General features: G+C 40.3%; 1 protein-coding gene across 7 annotated transcripts; it reads left to right on the top strand.

Moving 5' to 3' along the window:
• Window positions 1-1,131: 1,131 nt before the first annotated feature.
• LOC106656707 (putative glutamate synthase [NADPH]) lies at window positions 1,132-25,782 on the top strand. Of its 7 annotated transcripts, none has more exons than XM_023463288.1 (19): window positions 1,132-1,687; window positions 13,072-13,200; window positions 13,577-13,707; window positions 13,797-13,920; window positions 14,199-14,324; window positions 14,472-14,615; window positions 14,744-14,832; window positions 14,910-15,114; window positions 15,306-15,466; window positions 16,658-16,763; window positions 17,722-17,844; window positions 18,117-18,119; window positions 18,626-18,846; window positions 18,927-19,361; window positions 19,437-19,677; window positions 19,865-20,002; window positions 20,195-23,644; window positions 23,720-23,990; window positions 24,074-25,782. In XM_023463288.1, the coding sequence occupies exons 2-19, from the start codon at window positions 13,081-13,083 to the stop codon at window positions 24,214-24,216; spliced, it is 6,231 nt and encodes a 2,076-aa protein (XP_023319056.1). In that variant the 5' UTR covers window positions 1,132-1,687; window positions 13,072-13,080; the 3' UTR covers window positions 24,217-25,782. The 7 variants fall into 7 exon arrangements, with proteins under 7 accessions (XP_023319056.1, XP_014233297.1, XP_014233296.1 ...); XM_014377811.2 differs by lacking the exon at window positions 1,132-1,687 and adding an exon at window positions 1,698-1,871; XM_014377810.2 differs by lacking the exon at window positions 1,132-1,687 and adding an exon at window positions 8,164-8,508.
• Window positions 25,783-25,937: the final 155 nt, after the last annotated feature.

Here is a 25,937-nt window from a genome sequence, read left to right as displayed (position 1 = left end):
AAAAAGATGAAATATATTGGGTTTGAAAAATTACGAATTATAACAAAGTGGATGAATTTAAAATATAAATTATAGTTGCAGCTAGATGCAGCAAATTTATTGATGAGTTTGAAAAAAATTAATGAGGGTGTGATATTGAGTCATATGCCCCTCCTTGTTGTGTACAGCAAATGAAACAAGAAAAAAACCCGTACATTTGCACTATATTTTGTAAGGATTTTTAATTGTCGTTTTTAGGAGAGGCAATTTTTAATTAAGAGAGGTTTAAAAAAGAAACGGAAGAATAACAATGAGGAATATTAATTAGAATGATTGCATTGTTATTTCTCATGAGTAGTGTATTTAATTCTTAAAGTTTTAACAAATAAGCTCTATGTATATCAATTATAACTATAATTGTAGAAACACACTATATTTTTTATTAATTGTTCATCGTGTCATTACACATTATTTAGGTTTGATAATGATGAAAAAATTTAAATAAACTATAAATAATGAAATAACATTTAAACCGTAGTAGTTAATTTTTTTATTCATTACTTCATTTGGCAGAATTTTATTTAAAGTTTGTAAAAATGCATGCATAAAATGATTAAAATTGGGAATTAATTATAACTTATCTTCAAAGCCTGAAGTTTCAATTTTTTCTATATTTCTATATGCGATATATCGAGATGTATCGAAATCATTGGAAATCGAAAGATTGATGCGCTTGAAAGTGCATACGAAGAATAAAAAGTACACGTTTTTTTTTATTTTCCAAGAAAAGGAATTATGAATTTATTTTCAATAATCATTAATTCTGTTAGAAAACAACCGTCCGAAGATTACTTGGATAGACAACGCGAATTTCTCTGATCGATATCGAAGAAGTATCTCGAGACGCGTCGACTTACCTATATACGATACTATCGAATCCGTGGTCATATGCACTCGTCAATAAGCGAGAAAGAGCAAGAGCGAAAACACAACAAGAGCAGAATAAAGAGTGTAAAAATGATCGCGTGTCCTATATATACAAAAGATATATAGGTATATATAGAATCATGTGCTGGTCTGGTCGTCGGCGGCACTCGAACGCACACATATAGAGCTGCGATCCATCCATTGGTGCGCGAACCGGCTGAGTCAACGGACGGACACATCGATTATAATATATTGTTCTAATACACCAAGCGCATCGTTCGAAACTGCAACGGACTGTTTAAACAAAAATTGCCTCGGCAAAGTTGTCGTTCGAGCTCGTGTTTTGTAACGTGCGTTTGAAACGAACATTTCTCTCTCTCTCTTTGTTGTTGGTGAAAAAAATCGAACCCTCGCGCTAAGCTGACTTATCCGTCGGTTTCTGCGTCGTCGAGTAACGTAATAATCGCGATAGGCATCTGTTAAATCGAATGAAATTCCGTGACAGTGTGTCCTCGTAAAACAGCTCGAAGGAATCTCGAACGGCGAATAGATAGGAAAAATTGTTGCATCGAGGTGCGAGTTGCGTCCGCAACGCGGATTGCCTCTGTACTCTTTCTGCGTCGAGTAAGTGTGTGGATCGATAAGACGGACTGCAGAGTGAGTTGCAAAAAAGAAAAGAAGATACAAAAAAATAGTGCCGCAACGAGGCCGACCCTGTGGGTTTTTTTTTCTCTCGCAGACGCCACACGACTCATCCATTGTCATCGAGAATAAACAAGGAGTAAGGTGCATCCCCGCGTTAACCTTTTGGACAAGTTTTTCCTCGCAACATAAAGGTTCGCTCTCCCATAAAGTGTGTGTTTTATAAGCTCGGCAGAAGACGAAATTATCCGCAGCATCTCGTCCACAGACACACGCACACGCATACACACATCTCACGAGCTCAAGTTCATCCGTTCAGCGAGGTAAATCAGTTCAACCCCGTTCATTGACAACTCTTATTTTGTAACGTTCGATACGAAATTTTCTAAAACCAAGTGTAATCAGCAGCAGCTATACGATAAAACCCACACACACACACACATGGACACATTCACACGCTTTGACTTGCACACAGGTATAGGTACACGATCATCATGTGCATGCGCATTGTGCGCAAGGGACGTAAATTTATAATGGCGGACGACGGTGTACCGTGTACACGGAGTACGGCGAGAATTTCGCGAGTGTGTGCGAAGTGTATGTGCGTTAAACTTTTAGCGCAGTCGTCGACGTGTTGCAGCATTCGTAAGCGACCAAACTTAAAGTCGTGTCAGTGCGCTAAAGTTTGCCCATATATATAAGCGTACGGCAAGATATGATTTTTGTACACCGGTATTTGCACACGCAGCAGCAGCAAAACGCCGGCGACGCGTGCGACCGATCTTAAAATAAACTCGCCTGTGCGAATTCGCTGAGTCTTATCTCTTTCTCTCTCTCCTTCTCGTTTAGTACATTATTATGCACACTCACACACACACACACACACACATTCGCACGTGTATACGAGTCGAGTTTGGATGGAACCGGTAGGCCTCTTGAAAGGTATAATCTCTCTTGCGCTGCAGTGGAGCGCACACCGGCGTGCGTACGATAGATTACGGGCATTTGCATTTCAATACGTATATAGATAGGCGCTCGATCACGTGATGCAGTAGTCCATTGCATCGACGAATTCTCCGATCGTATGTATAGACACCCCCGCTCGCGAGGCAAAGTCGATCTTGATATCGAGAAACGGACCGCCGGTGTTTGCATACAAACATTTTTGCGCGCTCCGGCAAGGTAGTATACGGTGCGTAATGCGTATACGTGTGCGCGTGCCGTATACACACACTCGGCCCAAAGAATCTAGAACATTCTTCAACGCAGACACGACGACGCACTCGCGCACCCGACATCGCTGAAATGCGGTGGTGTATCGTCGACACGGAGCTTTTTTAGCTCTCTTTGTATATTATCATATAGGCTCTACATTACGTGCATGCATTATTAAAGGAACGAGGAATTATTATATATATATGAGTCAACCACGACTCGGTGTAGGTAAGAAGTAGGGGGAGGGAACGAAACAACAAAATAAAAAAATAAAGCACCGCGACCTAAATTCGCTCGCTGCCACGTGCAAGGCATTTGCGATGATGCGACACGTATAGTTTGCACTCGCGCCTCGTGTGCACACGTTGTGTTTAACGACAAACAGCCGAGTAGCCGAGTTTTCCATGTTACCTACATCACTGTTGTTACGATGCATTATTCGCCCGCAGTGCGTACGCGCCGAGAGATCGTAAATTTCGAAAAGCAGGGAGACTATAGGTGTAGTTGCAGCAGCGATGCAAGCGAGCAAAAAAAGGAGGCTGTAAAACGCGTATCTTTTTCGCTGTGTATATACATTCGGAGTTACGCGTGCGATATCGCGCGCGTTCTTTTTTATTTTTTGCCTTTTATTCGTAAACGAAGGATAGCTCGCTGCTGTGTATACATACACGAAGTAGCGTGTGTATCGCGTTTTAAAAGTCACGCATCGAACGCGTGCTCGCGGGCCGAAAACAGGTTTCCATCCTCTCCGTGTCTCTCTCTCTCTCTCTCTCTCTTCTCGCTCGCTCGCACTCTGTATTTTAAAAAGTCGACGTCGCGAGTGCGTTGAGCCTAGTTAGAGTCTTGCTCTTCTCCGAACTCATTTTGTTTGACATATTCGGATGCTTCTTCTTCGGCGTATGTGACATCTAGCATGTAGGCATCGGTGGGTCTCTGTAACTCGTACTTTTCCACGAGCGGGACAACGGGGGCCGCCGATGTAGCTCGTGTGTAGCTGCTGCGCGAGAACATTATTATGTATATATGTACTTGCAGGGAGGAATATATAACCGAATAATAAGCCAAGTAATTATATCGTGTGCCGGCGCAGACGGCCAATATACACGATATTGTAATCACCTTATCGGTTCCCCCCGCAGCCGCTTCGTGCGTGTGTTTGTTTGTATTTGTTGTATTATAAAACAGCTCGTTAAACAATGACACGATCTCGAGTCTCGTCGTCGCAGACACAGCACGCACACACATGTGCACTTCTCGGTATACGTGCGCCGCACATTGTCAATAATTCATGCCGTCTCGCCGTGGACAATCGGTCATTGTTATCGGGCCGATTATCGCACATTAGGCCGGCGACGAGTTGTTCGCGAGTCGCGATCGATATCGCGACGATTGCGACAAAAAATCAAAGACAAATTATTCGGGGGCTTATTAACCGGCGGCGGTTTACGGCTTTTCTCGCTCTGTTTTCCCTGCCGCTGTCGTCGCCCCGCCGACGGCTATTCCTCGCTCTACACACATCATGCCTATGCGTTAATCGTCACGTATGCTCGCTGAAAGCATTTTATGCGATTCTCGCCTTCGGAATTTGCTAGCGATCGCAATTTTTCTCCTCTTTTTCTTCCTCATCTTCATCTTCTTTTTGCTTTTTCATCGGCATCCGCGCGTCGACTGAAAAATTTTAAAAGGCTTTATCTCGTCGTGAAAAGAGGCAAGCGCTATATAGCGCGGTGCTAGTGTATATAAACGGAAACAGAAGCAACGCGACACTCGAATTGGCTTTCGACGTAGTCGAATAAAAAACCAACTCGCTCGACAAAAGCCCAAGAGTCATCGAACACGATTGTCGAGAGACCATTATACGAGAAAAGACAGACAGAGAGAGGAAAATAAGAAAATCTCGAGCGGCCGGCGGAGAGCTTTTATTCGCGCATACACAATTCATTCTATGCCGAATTTGTATAAAGCTCTCGATACGAGTCTCTCCTTGCCGTTCTAATCTCGAATCTTCCAAAGGCTTCTCCGAGTCGTCTGGTCATCTGTTTCCTTACGCACTCGAGAGCGCTTATAAAAAGAAAAGCGATATCTGCCTCGCGATCGTTTAATGCCACATTGAAACTTTATTGATGAGCTTCGATCGTCGAGTTACAAGATCAGCTTGTCAGCCTTATCACTTGGCTCGCGATCGGTCGTTCGCGCGCGCGCGTCATTCCCCCTGATCTATTTTAAAATTTTTTCAAACGCAATCGATACCTTGCAATTTATACATCTATTCGCATTCGAAATGACGCATCTACGCTGCTGCGTACTCGTGTGTGTGTGTACATGAGATAGTACAACATTATGTCCTGGCCCTCTGCCCACAAAGGCACAATTAAAAGATACAGACTCGCTTTGTGTGCACGTACACATCGGAAACGGCGAAAACGAGCCATTGTGTAAAAGTGCGAAATTATTAATTGCACCCGCTCGCTTTTCATTCGCGTGCGTGTTTTAATTGAAAAACGTGAATAATTGAGTCGACGCCGTGCTACGTGCGCCGCAACAACAATTCTTCGTATACTCACGAAAGTTATCCGAAAAGCTATATAAACGTCTCCGCTTTCGCCTCGGCTGCCGCGCACGACTGTATTAGTCTCCCTGCCTCAAAAAAGTCTTTGTCCTTCCCTTCAACTTTCTCCAACGTTTTTTGATTTAAATTTCGTCGACCGTTGTTGTCGAGACACGTTGCGCGCGGCTCGCGCGAGAGGACGACTTTTTTGCCCGCGAAGCTCCTAGCTGCAGAGGTCAATCGATATCCGGAGCGTGTTTCTCTCTCTCGGGGGCACATTAAATTCAGACTCTACTGGCACACACAGATCCGCGCGGGGGTAAGGATAAACGAGCCTCTTCTTTGTTACACTCATATATAGCCACTCTCTTTTACGTTATATACGTGCGCGACGCGGAATGTCATGCAACATTGATAATTCGCGTGGATAAACGGCCCCCCTTTTTCTGGCTCGTTTTGACGAAAAGAGGAAAAGAGCCACGCGACACGTGTATAACATTATGAAAATCGATCTATGTATAGTATATTTTAAAGGGCTGGCGCATGCGCCACCTAAATGTCTATTATGCACACACACACGCGAGTTTACATCGTAATAAATTCAATCCAAATCCGGATTATGTGTGCATGATATTTCATCGAAATGTATGTGTATACGGCGTCTGGTTTAATATCGATTCGCTCGTCGTCGGCTTATATTATACTTATGCCCCCGTACGTATGTTTGTGGGGATTTTCCATGATCTCGTCGGCTTTCCGGTCTCCACCGAGCGCCTATATAATAATACATATACCACGATACGCGAATTCGAGCGCGCGGAGCTTGATACAAGCTCGAAACGTAAACGGCTGCCTCCTCGATTTTCTATCGTAAATCGTACGTACACATCGGGAGGCTATATTTAGTCGCGCACAACGGACAATTCCGAAACGATCCGCAAGTGCGCACTGCATTAAATGTCTCTCTCTCTCTCTGTTTAGCGATCGATGCCCGCTTATCATTCGGCGCGACGCGACGCGCACCTCTCAGGCCTAATGAAATCGTCGATTCTGCCCGAGTGGCCGCCGCCGAGTGGAATATCACCCGCTGCGAAAATACGACGACACGGAGGCAATAATAATAAATTGATCGGCACGTTGGGCTCATTATTTATGTTTCGCGCGAGAGACGTATACGAGCTACAAAGCCACATAAGAAATGTCTTGCATAATATCCGATAAAAACCGCTTATGGATCAAGTTCATCGTACCAAGTTAAAAATGCTCCGATGAAGGAGGAGAGCAGATAAATAAGTGCGTGTCTGCTTATTGCCTATACCATAATCACACATGTGTATGTGTGTGTGTGTGCAGCTCGAAAACAAAAATATAGTCGTCGTCGCACGCGATACGCTCGAATTTCATTTTACGACGCATTTTGTTATTCAATCGGCATATTATAACAATGCGCGCCTGATCGTGTCGCTTCTCGCGTTACCGATCGCAAAGTTTACATATATAGGCAAGGTCCTGTCGATATCGCGATCGTCAACCGAAAATTACAAGTGAAAAATGTCGAGATTTTTCACGATATTACGCTGCACGTGTCGCTTATCGATGCTTCGGCTATAATACGTAAACGTAAAGTGATTGACATTTGTGCGCAGTTGCGCGAACTGACCGCGCGACTTTTTTTCGGCAGCTCAACGTTGCGCTGCTCTCGTCGATAAGAAATTGATATTACACGAGCCGCAACTGTCACACCGAGATTGATCTCGTTGTAAATACGATTGCCGACCGATACTGTTTTTTTTTCTATATTTATATATTTTCCCTGAAAGTCACGCATAGATTCGACATAATAAGTTGTAAACTCCGAAGTAGAATTTCCTTCACTTGTACAATAGGGCTCGAAACTATGTATACGATAATTAGAGATTGCACGCGAAAACGAAATCGTTGACCCAGCAATGAATCACTGGACTTTTCTTCGTAAGGAGGCTCCGATTCACAATTGTGTGCGCAATTAATCATATTGTACACGCTATTTGAAAAACATTATTGCCACCGATTAGCGATATCGGATGCGTAACGCGCACAAATATGAACATTTTTATTTACAAAAGTGCGCAATAAATGTCGATCGCGCGCACGCACAGCCTATATATAAAATACAAAGATCTCGGGGAACCTGTTTTTATCTGTTTTTTTTTTTTTTTTTTTAATTTTTTCACGTGCCGTTCGCGAGCTTCGCTCCGAGAAACGATCCACTGCGCATCGGCTTCTCTCGGCCGACTATCGCACGCTGGCTATAATAACTTGCGCAACTTGGCACTCTCCGCGGCTGCGTTTATGGGGGGTCTCATTAGCACATCGACTATACTCGTTAACCGAAAATAATATCTCTCTCTCTCTCTGTCGTATTATTTGCGCAGCAATAGGCTTCGCCAGACGATCGAGTGAATTCATTTGTACACCGGCGTAGATAAGAACACGCTCGAGTGTCTCTTTTCGTTGATGTAATTTTTGATTTTTTTCTTTTTCTTTCGCTCGTCGTATTACGGCGCGCACGAGACTCGCTGATCCAGTGACTTTGGTGCCACACGTGCATGTGTTAGTATACATGAAACAGACGAAAATTTCTACGAGCTCGTAGTATAGATGTATATATACCCAGTACGTACATATGATACTGTATATATATGTGCTACTGGTCTGCGCGCGTCACACGCAAAATTCCGCGGGGGGTAGCAGTACAGTGTATGCGTGTTTGTGTGTGTGCGAGTACAGCCGAGAATTGGTGGGGATCGAGAAAGCCCGGCGCAGACCTGCGCTCGGCTAACATCGAGCTTTTTCCAGTCTGCCTTCGCGCTCGCGCTCGTAAGCATCGTTTTCCATCCTCCGCTCATTTGCAAATCGTAATCAAAGTGTTTTTCGGGGGGTTGAGAGCAGCAAAAAATCAACCGAGGCATACTGAATGTAAAACCAACTATTTGTGCATCGCGAGCTCGACCCGATCTGGTTGGGACTTTGTGAAATTGGAAAATTTGGAGAGCTCGGGTGAAGCGAATTTCGGTCGTCATCTCACGTCAGCCAGATCCAGTGGTGACTGCGGCGTAAGGACGACCTCCACCGAGATCGAAAAGAGCTACACACGCGGACGATAACCAGACGACGACGAGCGTAAAACTGCCCGCTGACCCATTGTTACATACAGCGTAAGATGGCTATTTTTTTCTCGTACGCACGCTTGCTTTCGTTAGCGCAACATTCATTTATCGCGTGTACTCGTAATGTGTATCTGTGTATAGCCGCTTAAAACTCTCGATAAGTCTCGATGCCTTTTTTTCTGCGAATCGAACGAGTAATTCGAAAAAAATGCACATCCTACCCAGCGGCTCGTTACGAATAGCTATCGACGACAAAAAAAAACGCTCTCGATTCTTCCGTTGGTTTTTTTTTTTGTTGCGGAAAATTCAATTATTATTTTATTATTACGTAATGAGCGTCAAAGTGCACGGATTTAGAACGCACAAAAGGTATACGCGATGCAATTAATATAGCGGTGTAACGTATCCGCGCTTATATGGATACACGAATCCGTCCTTTTACTTCCACGAAGCACTCGATATTTCATAATTTTTCTGAAGTTTACACGTTTCGTTGTGTCCGACGGAAAAAAAATTAGAAATAAAATCGACGAGTCGCGTAGCAAGGAATAAAAAAAAGTATCGAGAAAAATGAAAACGCGAAGGCGATAAACGAGCGTGTACACGGACACGCACGTAGATCGGTGACACGGTAGAGCACGAGCGGCCGGTGTGCGGGCGCACTCACTACCACTGCACACACACGATGCGTATATACATGTATGTGTGCACATATTTGTGTGTAATTTAACGTTCTCTGCTGCGTAATTGAATGCAATTCGAGGCGCGCGTCAACACGCTATATGCAATATGTAGTAAACGAGATATTGGATTATGTATAGACTATGAAAATACGCGTGTGTGTATTGTACTGCACATGCATTAAATTCTGCGTCTCTCTCTCTCCCTCTCTGTGTATGCACGCGCGCACGATATACAAAGTCTGATTTAATAATAACATAATCCAATAGAGGAGCGATCGAATTATCAATTTGCGTCGATCAAAAATGATTATTCAGCGGATTAAGCGATAAACGTCCTTCGTTATAGATTTGTTGTTGTTGGCTGCTCTTTTTTTTTTTTTAGTCGTTCGACTCTTTTCGTTCGACTCGAAAAACAATCGTTACTACGCAATAATCGTGTTTTTCATTCTAAATTCTCACATAGAAAATCTCTCGGAACGAGGTCGCACTCGCTACACTACTCCGACTCCTCTTGGAGTCAGCGCGGGGGCCACTTTTGTCAATTTTCCGAGTGGGTGTTCGAGAGTACATGTGTACGTGTGTGCATGTAACTCTACGCGTAGTACGTACGTACGCTTATCAAAGATCGATCGATCCCGCGTCCAGAAGGATAATAGACGCACTCGCGATGTGTGTGTTTGTGTGTGTAGGTATAGCACAGCTGCGCGGATACGGAGCAGTTGCGTGCTTATATAAATCAGCTGCTGCTGCTGCTGCTGCTGTGACGCGCGTCGAGGGCTGCTATATGCTTTTTTTACTTTCTATATCGAGGATGACAGCGAACGTTCTCGCTGTTTAGGGTAATTTAAATTTCTTACCACTTGGCGTTACTCAATATTATCGAATTTCGACCGAATAATTTATAGAGAAAATGTGTACCACGTATCGCAAGCGTTGACCCACGTCACACGTGCATAATACGTGCGCGTAACTTTCCTCTCGCGCGCTCTAACTTTTTGTTGTTATAAAAAATCTTGGCGTCTCCGAAAGATCCCAAAGAAGACGCGGCGAGGAAGATATAAAAGTCTCTGCGGCGCGTCTCGGTCTCGCGCTCTCCGCAACGAATTCTATTTTCGAGAAAAAGAAACTCGAGAAAAAGGCCAGAATGCGAGAGAGACTTTAGAGACGAGCGTACGTTAACCCAGAGAGCAGCAGCAGCGACTATCCGTTGTAATATTATAACAGACTCACGTACACATTTCTTCTCTCTCTCTCGCTTTGGCGCGAGTCGCGCGGGTCAGAAATAAATTTTCAAAGTGTAAAAAATCGATATTGCAACTGGCCGCGCGCTACTGCTATATAGCCGTAGCCGCCTATATAAGCTTCATATAAAGCTTCGTGAATACGTCGTGTGTCGTTTACGTCACTTGGTACTAACGCGCGCACACTTACAAGCTCTCTCTCTCGCTCTCGCTCTCGCCCGAGGCCTATATATGGTACATGTGCAAGTGTGTATACCATTATAGTATCTGTACTTTGTACACATATACCGCGTAGTACATATAAATATAAATGAAAGATCGTGTACGCGTTTCTATTAATACAATTGCACGAAAGCATTTTATTTCGATAGACGAGCGGATTAGAAATTTTCTGATTTCTATGTATATGTACGATTCTGTTAGCTTTGTTTTGTCGATATTTCAAACGACTCGAATAAACGCGCGATCGCAATGTACCCAGGCCACGCCGTTAATATACGTTCAGGCCTTCGGATTGACGTCTAAGTGCAACACAGTTTTCAACTTGTCTCGCTGCGCTGTATATACGAGAGAGAATATCGAGGTGGACGTTGACACTCGTTATGTAGGTGGCTTTCGCACCTCATTTACGAGTCGTTCCCTCCGCGGGGATTTGGCTCTCTCGTGCCACCAACGACGGCCTAGCTATACATACATACATTTACAAGAGTGACGATATTGTTTCATTAAGCGAGCGATCTTTTAAAAGCCCTTTATAATCATTTATTTATTTTCCCTCTCTCTCTCTCTCTCTTGGGGGCGAATTCGTGTTACGCCATCGGCATCATTGATTTTTCGTGTATATATCTACTTATCTGCTCTTTCGCTTCGACGACTTTGGAAATTTTTATCAATTGTTATAGAAAATTAATTAAAGATTAAAAATGTATTTAAAAAATATTTTTGGCCTTTTCGATACTTGGAAAATCAGTTCAAAATAGACGTATTAAAGTAAAGCCTAATTCCATACTTTTGAAATCATCGATCGTCAAATTGGATACCTACCTATGCCACGAATTCGGCGATTTCTTCCAAAAAGTTAGATTCGTGCGTGCGCGCGTTAAAATGCGCCGACTCGGCGCTCGCGGGGTTATGTGCGGCTCATGGCCTTCTAGTCGCACGTGTTGCCTTTTTCACAGTCGTTTCCGAGCGCTCGTACAAGTACACACTCACAAACACAAAGTGCAGATCCGCGTTGAATTCTGTACCGACATACCATAGAAAGTTTAAATAAATTGAATCGAATAACTCGGGGGAATAATATCGTTTACAATGGATTTTACGAAGCAATTATCAGCTACTCAACGCGAACGAGCGAGCGGCCTTGCTGAGGATAAAAATGGCAATTGGTTCGAGAAAAAAGTCCTGCTGCATCATCCCACGTGGCCGATCTAGTATAAATTCTTTTATAATTAAAATGTAATACATTGATCACTTACAACATTATTTCAGCATATACTCCTTTAAACTTAATTATCAATTGACTCTCTATAGCTTTACGAAATAATTGAAATTATCATTTTTTAATCGAAGATGTGCACCGAGCACATGTTACTCCTATCTAGGTTATGTGCAATTCGGCTGTAAATAGGCGAAAATGGTAAAGAAATAAATACGCTTTGTTTTGTCGAAATTTGAGGATCAATTAAAAGTTTTGCATTTAGATTTTGGTTTTTAACATTTTAAGGTGCTCTTAGTAAAGATGAGTCCGAGAATAAAATTATAGAATCTTGCATGCAAAAATCGAGTAAAATTCAAAATCGCAATTCTCGAAACACCGGTCAGTGTCGTCTTGATAAAACGAGATTCAGCTTTGCAACCTCCGGAATTTCGAGACAGAGAAAAAGGCGGCCATTTTCGATTGCATTACGTATTCAAAAAGACTCTCGTGCACGTAGCTCTGGGTTACGCGTGGAAGGAGAAAAAAATACTCGATTCGCTGGTCGCATTCCGCGACTTTCCGAAATCACGTTTCTCTCACGTGTTTCTGCTACCGCTGCTGCTGCTGTTTGTTGCTATACCGCATCGAAATAACTGATGATAAATTATTCGAAGCGGCCGCGCAAAGTTTGTAAACACAGCGACATTTTTTACCTCGTGCATTCTAAGTTGAACGCTGCGTTATTCATAGATGATAGACGAGCGTAATAACAGAATAATAGGTTGTTCACACTTGGCCGCGCAAAAGCAGCAGCAGCATGAGCAGCAGTAGCAGCAAGAAACGTCCGAAAAAAGTTTCGGAAAAAAACCACGAACGGACGATCGATATAATGTCAGGCGAAATTGTTATTTTTCCGTTCCGTAATTATACAATGTCTATAACATTGAGTCGCTATAAGTGGGCTATTAAAGACGAAAAAGATCGCAATATGTGTGTCACGAAAGATAACGAGCGTTTGTCGTTGTCATTGATTGCGCTTGCCATATCTGCACAACGATGACTTTTTTAATTCTCCCCCTCGCTCGTTTATTTACATTTCAGTCTCGTCACTGCACTCTGCACACGCGCCTGCGATTATTCATGTTATTATTATTGATCAGTCTGTAAACGATAAGTTTTTCGTCGTTTCATCGACTGATCGCAAAACAATAAACAATCCGACCGATTTTAAACGTTAATTTTTTTTGTTTTTCCTGGATCGTTGCAGGTACCAAGTATGAGTTACGGTGAGCCGTGGTCTCTACCGAAGAAACAGGGTCTGTACGATCCGTCACTCGAGCATGAAGCTTGCGGCGTTGGCTTCATCGTCGCCATCGATGGAAAACGATCCCACAAAGTGAGTCAACACAACAATACGATAAAAATGAACTGCAAACAACTAAAATGAAAGAGAAGAAAAAACATAAAAAAAAGTCTCATTCTTCGCGAGCTACTTTGAAATGAAAAAAACTACCGATCTAAAAGACAGAGAAAAAAGTTCTACCAGCAAGAAGAGTTGCTGCTCTTTTTTGCCCTTGGAATTTTCATTATTTTTCGCTGATTCATATATATGCAAGTGCCCCGCTCTGACGTTCGCGTCGCCCTCTTTTCTCGACACGTCGAGCGTAAATAAAACTTCGGGGGGCCGTGTGGATTACGCGATAATCTTCGTACTTTTTCTTATTATTCCCACTTCTAATGCGACCTTTTTTTTTGTTGTGCTCATTAAACAGATAGTCCGAGATGCGGAGAAATTGTCGGCGCGTATGCACCACAGAGGTGCTTGCGCCTGCGACAACGACACGGGCGACGGCGCCGGTGTGCTCTGCGCAATACCACATCAGTACTATGCCGATGAACTCAGGTAAATATTTACACCGACGAGACGCACAAGACTCGGCGACTCGAATCGTTGCACGATGATGATCCAACGTTTCTTTTTTTGCGTTTCAGCCAGCGCGGTATCGATCTGCCGGAATTCGGCTGCTACGCGACTGGTATCCTCTTCCTCGACAAAAAGACTCACGCAGAAGCCGAGGCGGCCTTCGAAAAAATCGCCAAGGAATGCGACCTGCAAGTGAGTCCGCCTTATTTATTTCACGACTCGTCGATGCAAAAGCTTATTTACATAAAGATAATGAAAAACTGCCTTTTTTCCAAATTCTTTCTAAATTATGCATGCATCGATAATGTCGACATTTAAAAATAAAAATTTTCTAAATGATTAAAACATGCCCATAAAAGATCACTGTGATTGATAAATAATTTTTCCACATGAAGTTAAAATGTAATAAATACAAAAATCATAGCTATTTTCACGCAGTCGCTAACGAAACGTAATTTTTTTCTGAAAAGGTAATTTGCTGGCGCGACGTACCGACGGACAACTCTCATCTCGGTCAGGTAGCCAAGAAATGCGAGCCATACATGCGCCAGGTCTTTGTCACCGGCAGTCAACCCACCGAAGAGTTGAAAAGGCAGGTACGTGCGTATCGAAGCGGCGCCAAGTGCTCGCATTTTTGGGCGATTTGCCCAGGTGGATTGTAATCAAAGACCATCGCACCTTTCGTCTCCGGTTTACTTGAGCTATCGAAAAAATTAAAACAATCGCGCATTTATGAATTGCAGGTATTCGTGTTGCGAAAGAAATCATCGCACGCTATCTCCAAGCCCGGCTTGAGGTACTACGTCTGTTCTTTGTCGCTGAAAACCGTCGTTTACAAAGGACAACTCACGGCCGATCAATTGTGGTCTTATTTCACCGATTTAAAGGTGAGCTTTGTACTTCCGAATGACGTTGAATTTATTCGTCTTATAATTGCCGATTAAATGCCAAGAAATTTTGTTCTCATTATCATTTGGGCGCGATTATTAATTCTGACTTTCTTCTCTGATTTCAGTCGCCAAAATTCGAAACTTACCTGGCGCTGGTTCACACGCGCTTTTCCACAAATACATTCCCAAGCTGGGAACGAGCGCATCCGCTGAGGTAATTGTAATTTTAAGTTTTTTACCTGTCTATAATTGAAAAAAAGTTATTTTAATTCAATTGATTCATTTATGTAGACTGCTTGCTCACAATGGCGAGATTAACACCCTGCGTGGTAACGTGAATCTGATGAAGGCTCGCGAAGGTGTCATGCGCAGCGAATTGTTCGGCGATAAGCTCAAGGAACTCTATCCTGTCGTCGAGCCTAATCTATCGGATTCCGGCTCGGCCGATTGTGTACTCGAATTTCTTGTGATGGCTGGTCAACGATCATTACCGGAGGTAAAATATTTTTCCAGACTCATTAATTTTTAATTCATAAAACGAAGAACTAAATGATTAAAACATGCCCATAAAAGATCACTGTGATTGATAAATAATTTTTCCACATGAGGTTCTAATGTGATAAATACAAAAATCATAGCTATTTCGACGCAATCGTTAACGAAATGTTATTTTTTATTTTATAAAAGGCTGTGATGACTATGGTACCGGAAGCTTGGCAAAACGATTTGACCATGGCTGCAGAGAAACGCGACTTTTACCATTGGGCTGCTTGTGTCATGGAGCCGTGGGATGGACCTGCATTGCTTACCTTCACCGATGGCCGTTACGTCGGAGCCATACTTGACAGGTAGAGATTTTTACTGTTTTAACATCTGGACGTTTCGTCGAGATTGAATTTTTGTACAAGAATTGTGCATCTTACTTAAAAAGATACATAATCGCCGATCATGGACACATATAAGTGCAGTAAAGTAATCATACTATAAGCTTATTTTATGATTAGAGCTTTTTGAATACAATAGCCATGAAATAATTTAGCTGATTATGGATTAATTTTTTTATTTCAATATATTTTGTACTCCTTAAAGGTTTTTTAATTTTTATTTTTGGTGCTATCTATTTTATCAATTGAGTGCTTGATCATAAACTAGTCAAAAAAATATTGAATTTGTCACTAAATGTTGAATCATATTTATAAATATAATTTGACTGAACTGTTATGATTGATGTACCGTCTTGATTTTTTTGAAATTAATAATTATCATTTTCAGGTCAATAATATAGAAATAATTATAATTGATACTAAAGAGAATCAAGATGGTACAAGGCACACTAATGTATAAAATAGATTGTCGAACCGTTAACACAATCAATAGCTAACTTGTTTCATGTGCTAAATTCCTAAATTCCAAATATTAAACTGTAAAAGTTAAAAGGTCAAGTAAAATAGTGTCAATGACTGTAGAAGGTATTTCTGGAGAAACGACATTTGCTTGTAGAGAGTGACAGATCGTGAAGGGATTCACACCATACATGAATGTCTGAATCTTGATCGAGCAGCTTCTGCGTCGCACAAGCGCTTATCGCTAAAAAGAGAGAAAGAGAGGGAGAAAGAGTAGGAAAGATAGATAGAGTAAGAGCTCAAAGTGAAAAGGGCAATGAAAGGAACGTTGAGGATGAGGCCAGAAGGACTCGTGCAAGCATTGTCGTTGCGCCGCAATACCGATCTGCATCGTTGTAAAGTCTGCCATGCTGCATCCGCACATTCATGTTAATACTTTAGATACATATGATATTATACTTAAAAAGGTCTTGTGCAACAAATTGAAATGGTAAGACTTAATAGAATCAAAAAAAGGGAGAATCCATAGCAAGCACAATATCATTGTACAAAAATGTATTAACAGCTTTAGCCGCGCAAAACGAGCACAATAATGTCCCACCTCTTTCATCAAAAAATCAAAATAAAACAAAACACGTGACTCTTGATCGATTTGTGTTGTACTACAAAAGACTTTTTTGAATTTTTGTTTGGCAGAAACGGCCTGCGCCCGTCGCGCTTCTACGTCACTAAGGATAACATGATGGTGATGGCGTCCGAAGTGGGCGTCTATGACACTCCTCCCGAGAATGTTGTCCTCAAGGTAAACACACAATCAAAAGCAAGCGATTTTGCACTCTCTCGAGTAAATCACATGGGGAAGATGTCACGACGAAAGAGAGTCAAAAAACAAATTTAATAAAATAGAGAAAGAGCGAGTGATTAATTGAAAGAGACTAATGGAAGACGATATCCAAATCTATTGTATGTGATGTGAACGAGCAATTACTCTTGCCCTTCCCCTTCGCAATGAAAATCTCTAGGGGATCGAGCAATTTTCAATGGATTTATAAATAGCATTGTGTACGATGTCATTTATCACTGTGTATACGTCATCGATTGAGTTCGCGCATTATCTTTATGAATCACAACTGTTTGTCAATATTCGCACATTTTATGCATAATCTTAAATATGTATAGCATTGATAATGTTTTCTCCAACAGGATTCTTTTAACTAAAGTGGTTCCAAAGATGCCACGATATCACTTTTTTTCTCTCATGTTTAATTATAATATGCATAATAACGACTCTGCAGACATTGCAGAGAATTTCAGCTTTAGGAGAAATTTTTCTGTTGTCGCGGAAGAACGAGAAATTCATCGAGTAAACTACTTGCTGATGATATTTTCTAAGCTTCTTTATATTTTTTCCTGTACTTACTTTTTCAATTTTTTTACAAAACAGTAGTTATTTATTTTTTTTCGTACATCAAGGTCATAACGATTTAATAAGATTGGTAAGAAAATAATTAAATATTCATGTAAATGTTTAGCGCTGGAAACCTCTAAAAGCTGCAGTTGTATTTCAATATATTAATGTCTTATGAATATCATTAAGTAAAGCTAACAATTTATTTTGCATAGTATTAAGGACTTGGTTTGTATATAAATGAATTTTAAATTGAAAATTATCTACTCGATGCTGTCAAATAAATGTAAAATCAATATTTCTCTACATCGCAACACGATTCATTGTGGTCTTTTTATTTTTTTTATTTCAGAGTCGCTTGAAGCCTGGAAGAATGTTACTGGTCGATACAGAAGAAAAACAAATCATTGGGGATGTTGAATTGAAACTTAAAATTGCTCGTAGCAGGCCGCATTCGCTATGGCTAAAGAATCAGGTATAAATCGCAATAGATTTGAAAATATATTTTCGATCCACACGACAATCCAAATTGGTTATTCAAATTATTCAATTTCGCATTTAGTCGATCTATAAAACATTATAGGGATAAATGATTTTTTTTGTTTTTTGAAAATTGGGAATATTGAAGAAAAAAAATTAATAACTGAATTGGCAAAAAATGTTTTTAATGGAAACCTATGTATTTTTTTTTATTTTCAAAAATTCTTCGTATGCTGAAACAATGTGACCGATGATTTAATCAAAAAGATGGTGAGTTGAGGTCGATACCAATGTCCTCTAATAGTTCAATGTGTCTGCTTATTCTATTTTCTTCTTTTTTTCTGTACTTCTTGTAGTGGTTGAAAATCCTCATGTTTTCTCTTGATTTATATTTTCATCTTTCCACGTTGTTACTATATATTTGGTAGATGTACTGTTGTACTTCTCTGTATGTATATTGGTTATTTGGTTTTTCACTGGTTTTTGTAGAAGAGGATACCAATTTCAGGGTAAAAATAAAAATTATAAAATACTTTTTCTCAAAATTTTACCAAATATTTCTGTGAAAGCTACGTAAATGTGTAGAGAAAAAAAATTTTCGAGTAGCTTTTCACAAATTTGTTGGTAATAATTTTTAGAAAATATGTAGCTTTAAATTTTGTAATTTAACCCGTTATTGGATTCCTTTTAAGTATTTTTAGAAGGATGCTTTTCTTAGAACAACACTCCTTTCATCAATCTTTACTAAAAAAATTTTATTTGTACATAAATTTTAGGTAACCATGGATCACTTGCGACAAGATCATAAGAGCAAAGAACTAACTAATGGCGTAGCTCCTGAAGTAAATGGACATGCTCTCGTTAAGAAAAATGGTATCACCGAACAAGACGGAATATCCGCTGTCAACCGTGTATGGAGCGGTGACAAGAGAATCGCATTGTTCGGCTACACTCTTGAAACTATTAACTTACTCTTGCTGCCGATGATTCAAACGAAGTAAATATCTTACAAGAGCTTAATTTTTTTTTACTTTCAATTAATTTTCAAGGTGTAATGCATACAATTTTTTTAAATAGAAAAGAGGCACTTGGATCCATGGGCAACGATGCTCCGTTGGCTTGCTTATCCGAATTTCAACCTCTGATCTACGAATATTTCAAGCAACTATTCGCCCAGGTAACAAATCCACCGATCGATCCATTCAGAGAGAAAATCGTCATGTCCCTTCTGTGCCCAATTGGTCCAGAGAGCAACATCTTGGAACCCGACGAGTCCTACGTGCACCGTCTGTTTCTCAAGCATCCTATTCTATCGTTGGATGATCTTGAAGTAATTAAACATACTCAGTACGACGGGTGGAAGACAAAAATTATCGACTGCACTTACTCAAAAACGCTTGGACCTAATGGTTTGCTTGAGACACTCGACCGAGTGTGCAAAGAGGCTGATGAAGCAGCTACCGGTGGCTATCAGTTCATCGTACTTTCAGACCGTCAGGCTGGCCCTGAAAGGTAAAACTTCTTATTCATATTCATTAATAATATTTTATTATTTTCTTTACTAATGCATTATTGAAAAAATTTTAGAGTTCCAGTGAGTATACTTCTGTCACTTGGAGCCGTTCATCATCATCTGATTGAATGTAGATCTCGAATGAAAGTTGGAATCATTCTGGAAACTGGCGAAGCACGAGAAGTTCATCACATTTGTGTATTACTCGGTTATGGTGCTGACGCTATTTGTCCGTATTTGGTATTTGAAATGGCCAGAAATTTGCGAATTGATCACGTTATAGACAAGTCGAAAACCGATGAGGCTATATTTATGGTAATTATATTACTTGTAATTTTGGATGATATTTTTATACTAAAGCTTAATAACAAATGATTATAAACACGGATCCAATTTATGAAATTATATGATTCATTCTTTAAAATATGAAGTCGTTTTAACACAAATAATACCTGGTGTAAAATTGAATTTATTTTTAATTAACATTTTTTTATTATTTTAGGCATATTCAGAGGCCATGGAAAGAGGAATTTCTAAAGTTATGGCTAAGATGGGAATTTCAACTTTACAATCTTACAAGGGGGCCCAGATTTTCGAAGCTGTTGGTCTTGCTGACGAAGTTGTTGAAAAGTGTTTTAGAGTAAGTGTAATTTTTATATAATTTCATCTTAAAATTTAAATTCAAATCATCTATGATTAAAAACACGGATCCAATTAATGATTGCTAGTGATTCAAAATTTATTATGAGATAATTTAAATTCCGAAAAATCAAGTTTTCATGATCGCTCAATTAGTAATACAAGAAAATAATGTCAAATGTTTTTATTTTAGGGAACCTGCTCTCGAATTGGTGGTGTAAACTTTGATATTTTGGCTCGCGAAGGATTTGCTCGTCACCGTATGGCTTACTGGGATGATAGCTTCGACACGGTTGTAATTAATAACCCTGGAATCTATCATTGGCGCGCAGGTGGCGAAAAGCACATAAACGATCCACGCAGCATCGCTGCCTTGCAGGAATATGTCAACTCTAAAAATTGGAGCGCTTACGAGAACTACCGTAAAGTTTCGATGGAAGTTGTGCAGGCCTGTACCCTTCGTGGTCAGCTAGAATTTGTCAAGAACAAGACGGCAGTCGATTTGAATCTTGTTGAGCCTGCTTCTGAAATCGTTAAGCGGTTTGCCACTGGAGCCATGAGCTTCGGTAGTATTTCTTTGGAAGCCCATCAGACCCTGGCTATCGCCATGAATCGTATTGGTGGAAAATCCAATACCGGCGAGGGAGGAGAGAATGCAGATAGATACCTAAATCAAGATCCGCAATTCAATCGACGATCGGCTATCAAGCAGGTTGCTAGTGGTCGTTTCGGTGTAACATCAAGTTATTTAGCCAACGCTGATGACTTACAAATCAAAATGGCTCAAGGGGCAAAGCCTGGTGAAGGTGGCGAACTACCTGGTTATAAAGTTACTTCTGACATTGCTGCTACAAGACATTCGGTTCCCGGAGTCGGCTTGATATCTCCACCACCTCATCACGATATTTACTCTATCGAAGATTTGGCTGAATTGATTTACGATCTAAAGTGCGCTAATCCCAATGCGAGAATATCTGTGAAACTTGTATCCGAGGTTGGAGTTGGTGTTGTTGCATCAGGTGTGGCAAAGGGTAAAGGTGAACACGTTGTCATCTCCGGTCACGATGGTGGTACCGGGGCCAGCAGCTGGACTGGTATCAAATCGGCTGGTTTGCCGTGGGAATTGGGAGTTGCTGAGACCCATCAAATTCTCACGCTTAATAATTTACGATCACGTATGATTGTCCAAGCTGACGGTCAAATGCGTACTGGTTTTGATATCGTCGTGGCAGCGCTTCTCGGTGCTGATGAATTTGGTCTCAGTACAGCTCCACTTATTGCCATGGGATGTACTATGATGCGAAAATGTCATTTAAATACTTGTCCAGTTGGTATAGCCACACAAGATCCACACTTGAGGAAGAAATTTGCTGGATCACCTGAGCACGTGATAAATTTCTTCTTTGCTCTGGCCGAGGAAGTCCGTACGATCATGGCTTCTCTGGGTATCACCAAATTCCAAGATCTCATTGGTCGCACTGACCTGCTGAAAATTCGCGAAGATCTCAAATCAGAAAAGGCCAAGACTCTAGATTTGTCTAATGTATTGCGCAGTGCGTTGGATTTGAGACCTGGTGCCAACATCAAAGGTGGCTCCATCCAGCAAGATTTTCAACTGGAGCAACGACCTGACAACGAATTGATAAAACTTGTTAAACCTGTTCTCGAACGCGAAACCGATAGTGTTTCCATTGAAATGACCATTAACAATGAAACTCGTGCATTCGGATCTACCCTCAGCTATCACATCTCAAAGAGGTACGGTGAAGAAGGTCTTCCCGATAACAGCGTGAACATCAAGCTAAAAGGCTCTGCTGGACAGAGTTTCTGTGCTTTTATGACCAAGGGTGTAAGCGTAGAGTTGGAAGGTGACGCTAACGATTATGTCGGCAAAGGTCTCTGTGGCGGTGAAATTGTCATTTATCCACCGAAAAATTCAGAATTCAACTCTCAGGATAACGTAATCGTTGGCAACGTCTGTCTTTACGGTGCAACTTCGGGACGAGCCTTCTTCCGTGGTATTGCTGCTGAGCGATTCAGTGTGCGCAACAGCGGTGCTGTCGTAGTTGTCGAAGGAGTTGGCGATCATGGTTGCGAATACATGACTGGTGGTACCGCTCTTATTCTCGGTCTTACTGGACGTAACTTTGCAGCAGGCATGTCAGGAGGTATTGCCTATGTACTAGATGTTGATGGATCTTTCAGGAGCAAGTGTAACCCAGAAATGGTGGAGCTTTTGCCCTTGAATAAAAAGGAAGATATCGACTTTGTACAAGAATTACTTGAAGAATTTGTGCGTAAAACTGGATCATTAATCGCAAAAGATTTGTTGGATATATGGCCAGAACCAATTCATAGGTTCTTCAAGGTGTTCCCTTACGAGTACCAGCGAGCTTTGAACCAATTGAAACAAGAGGAAGAAGATACAAAAACTAAAACTATATTGCCATTAGAACCTGAACCTGATACTATTGCTGTTCCTAACGGAAATGGACAATCTGTCATCGATATTGAGGATGTTGTCGCTGACCCAGTAGTGGCGCAAAAGAAACTTGATAAAATAAAAGGATTTATGAAATACAAACGTCAAACTGGACATTACCGTCCAGTAGAGAAGCGCATGGAAGACTGGAAAGAAATTTATAATTTCCAAGGCGTGAGAAAGGGGCTAAAAACTCAAGCTGCAAGGTGCATGGAATGCGGAGTTCCGTTCTGTCAAAGCAGTCATGGATGTCCTCTTGGAAATATTATTCCAAAATGGAATGACTTGGTGTACCAGGATAATTGGAAAGAAGCTTTGAATCAACTTCTTCAAACTAACAACTTCCCTGAATTCACTGGTCGAGTATGTCCTGCACCTTGCGAGGGTGCTTGTGTATTGGGAATTTCCGAACCTGCCGTAACGATCAAGAATATCGAATGTGCCATCATTGATCATGCTTTCGAGCAAGGATGGATCGTAGCTAATCCACCGGCTAACAGAACGGGTAAGAAGATCGCTATTATTGGTTCAGGGCCAGCAGGTCTTGCAGCAGCTCATCAGCTTAACAAAGCCGGCCATTTAGTCACTGTCTATGAGAGAAACGATCGCGTCGGAGGCCTCTTACAGTACGGCATTCCGACAATGAAATTGTCCAAAGAGGTTGTACAGAGGCGAGTCAATTTACTTGCCGAAGAGGGCATTACTTTCAAGACTGGAGTCAACGTTGGACGAGACATTACAACTACAGAGTTAAAAGAGTCGCATGATGCTGTTTTAATTTGTACTGGAGCAACATGGCCAAGAGATCTGCCTATTCCTGGACGTGATTTGAATGGTATACACTTCGCAGTTAGCTTCCTCGAGCATTGGCAAAAGAAACAGATGGGCAATAAGACTCCGCTGAACCCAGCGCTAATGGCGAAGGGCAAAAATGTTATCATTATTGGAGGTGGAGACACAGGTTGTGATTGCATCGCTACATCGTTACGACATGGTGCTAAATCGATCGTTACATTCGAAATTTTACCTGAACCACCAAAACAAAGATCAGACGATAATCCTTGGCCACAGTTCCCAAGAATCTTTAAAATGGATTACGGTCACGAAGAAGTGGTTCACAGGTTCGGCGAAGATCCTCGCAAATTCAGCACGCTTAGCAAGGTATTTTTCGTATTAGTAGTTTTTTATTTCTTTCTGTGCATGTTATTTTTACTAATCTTTATTTATTTTCATTAGGAATTTTTGAATGACGGTAAGGGTAACGTTAGCGGTATCAGAACAGTTAATGTTCAATGGACGAAAGATGAAGCTGGTCGATGGAAAATGGATGAAGTTCCTAATTCTGAAAAGGTGTACAAATGTGATTTGGTGTTGCTTGCTATGGGTTTCTTGGGTCCTGAAAAGTACGTAGCAGAAGAACTGTCAACAAAAATGGACGGACGTGGAAATTTCGAAACGCCAGCTGGCAAATATGCAACCAGCATACCTGGAGTATACGCTGCTGGAGGTAAATTCAACTTACTTTAAAAACCACTTTGTTGAAAAAAGTATCTTCAAAATTATTAATTTGATTTCGATGTTATTTTACAGATTGTCGAAGAGGCCAATCTCTTGTTGTGTGGGCAATCACCGAAGGGCGGCAAGCAGCTCGTGAAGTGGACTTGGCCTTAATGAAAACAACTTGTCTGCCTGTTGTTGGAGGAGTGGTTCGAACAGATATAAACGAAATCTAATCGTAATCTTCCAAGAATAGATTTTACATAAACGCACTATATATACAATATTTATTGAACCCTCAATGAGGAAACAAAAATTTTGAGATGTAGATATTTTTTGCAGTTTGCAAGATCTGATTATATTATATATACTATACGCGAGAATGCTAAAGATTGTTTGTAGAGAAAAGATTAGCATTGAATAATTTTATCGAAAAAAGCTTTTTTAATTATTGCGATAATGAGCACTCCAATGAATGAATTACATATTTTTAATGTGTACATTAGTTTATGTTGAATTTGAGTAGACAATGAAAACTTACTTTATTACCGCATCGTATTCTTTTTAAAATATTTAAATGAAAAATATACATATGAATATATATTATTAATTGTGTCTATTACGTCACTGCAATGACTCTTTTTGCTGCAAACATTTAACGACATTAGGTTCATGAAATATCTAAATGCTCGTAAACTACAATCCGATATATACAATGAAATATTTGAACGTATAGGCTTCGATATCCGTCAATATTATTATTACAAAGCTTTTGCATTCCTTGATTTTAACAAAATTGGACTCTACGTTTGAGATAATGGCATAGTTACTATAATATGTAAATGCTAGGGGATATAAATTGTCTTTCCCTTGCATAAAGCAAGTGAGAACGATGTACGATATTTATGGCAATTACACTTTCATATTGTTGCCTAATTAAATATCAGTGTGATGGCAATTAAAGCATATAATCAAAGCAAAATGTCAACTTCAGAAAATTTAAAAAAAAACAATGAAAAAATTTCAATGTTTATGAACAAGGCTGGTGAAACGTTCGTCCATGCGTTGTTAATTACAAATTATAATGTATAGTGAGCTGCGTGTTTGTTAATAAATATTTATAATTATTACTTAAACGTCAATCGATAGCTTGAAACAATACTACTTATGCAATAAGTTTTAAGCGCAATGCTATTATATATTAACTAATACTGAAAACATTGAGAAAAATGCCTGATTGTATTGATGAAAAATATTTATTTTTCGGAGAAGAAATTCTTCTGTGAATTTTAAAGAGTGTTAAGAAAGGATGAAATTGTAAACGAAGAGCCAATATCTTCTTCACAATGCACTAAAGCTCCCATCATTAAATAGCATTGGATTCAAGAGTACATAGTCAAATTAAAGTAGGGGTCAGAAATAAATGAACGTTGTACCCGGCTTGTGAAATGTCAGTATGATTACATTTCTTTCTACATTTTTTAAATATGTTTTCGTTATTTCTTAGAATTTTATCTTAAGTAAGTTAGCCGTATGGGACAAAATGTTTCTTATATAATTTCATGTACTACACTAAGACACATGTTAATGGAGACATAAATAGTTGTGTGATAAAAACCTAGTAGAATTTTGGTAGTTAAGTTACACTTATCTTATTTATTTCTTTACAAGAAGAAATATCTTTGTTAACTGAACAATTGTTTTTTTAATAATGTCATTTGTAATAATACAAACGATTTTCATGCGTATAATAAGAGGAAACCTAACAAGACAATAAATTATATTATATGTTTCAATTAAAAGATTGTTTCTCATTTTTAAGCCCTAATTTCATACCCTTATTTTTATTCACTTATTAACATTAAAAATAATGAGAGGTCTTATTTAATTTTTTGCCAAAAAAATTAATCTCCGAAGAAATTCAGAAGATAGATTTTTGCTTTATTAGGAACTTTTT

The sequence above is a fragment of the Trichogramma pretiosum genome, unplaced genomic scaffold (genome assembly GCF_000599845.2).
Source record: "Trichogramma pretiosum strain Unisexual culture from Peru unplaced genomic scaffold, Tpre_2.0 scaffold41, whole genome shotgun sequence".
In the NCBI taxonomy this organism is placed as follows: domain Eukaryota; kingdom Metazoa; phylum Arthropoda; class Insecta; order Hymenoptera; family Trichogrammatidae; genus Trichogramma; species Trichogramma pretiosum.
The sequence above is the reverse complement of the archived record's forward strand: the minus strand, read 5'-3'. Positions and strand labels throughout refer to the sequence as shown.

Bases quoted from the DNA above. Each gene is read 5' to 3' on its own strand.
- LOC106656707 (XM_023463288.1), top strand. From the start codon at position 13,081: ATGAGTTACGGTGAGCCGTGGTCTCTACCGAAGAAACAGGGTCTGTAC. The intron at 13,921-14,198 runs GTGAGTCCGCCT...TTTTCTGAAAAG, and splicing joins CCAAGGAATGCGACCTGCAA to GTAATTTGCTGGCGCGACGT. The intron at 19,362-19,436 runs GTAAAACTTCTT...AAAAAATTTTAG, and splicing joins CGTCAGGCTGGCCCTGAAAG to AGTTCCAGTGAGTATACTTC.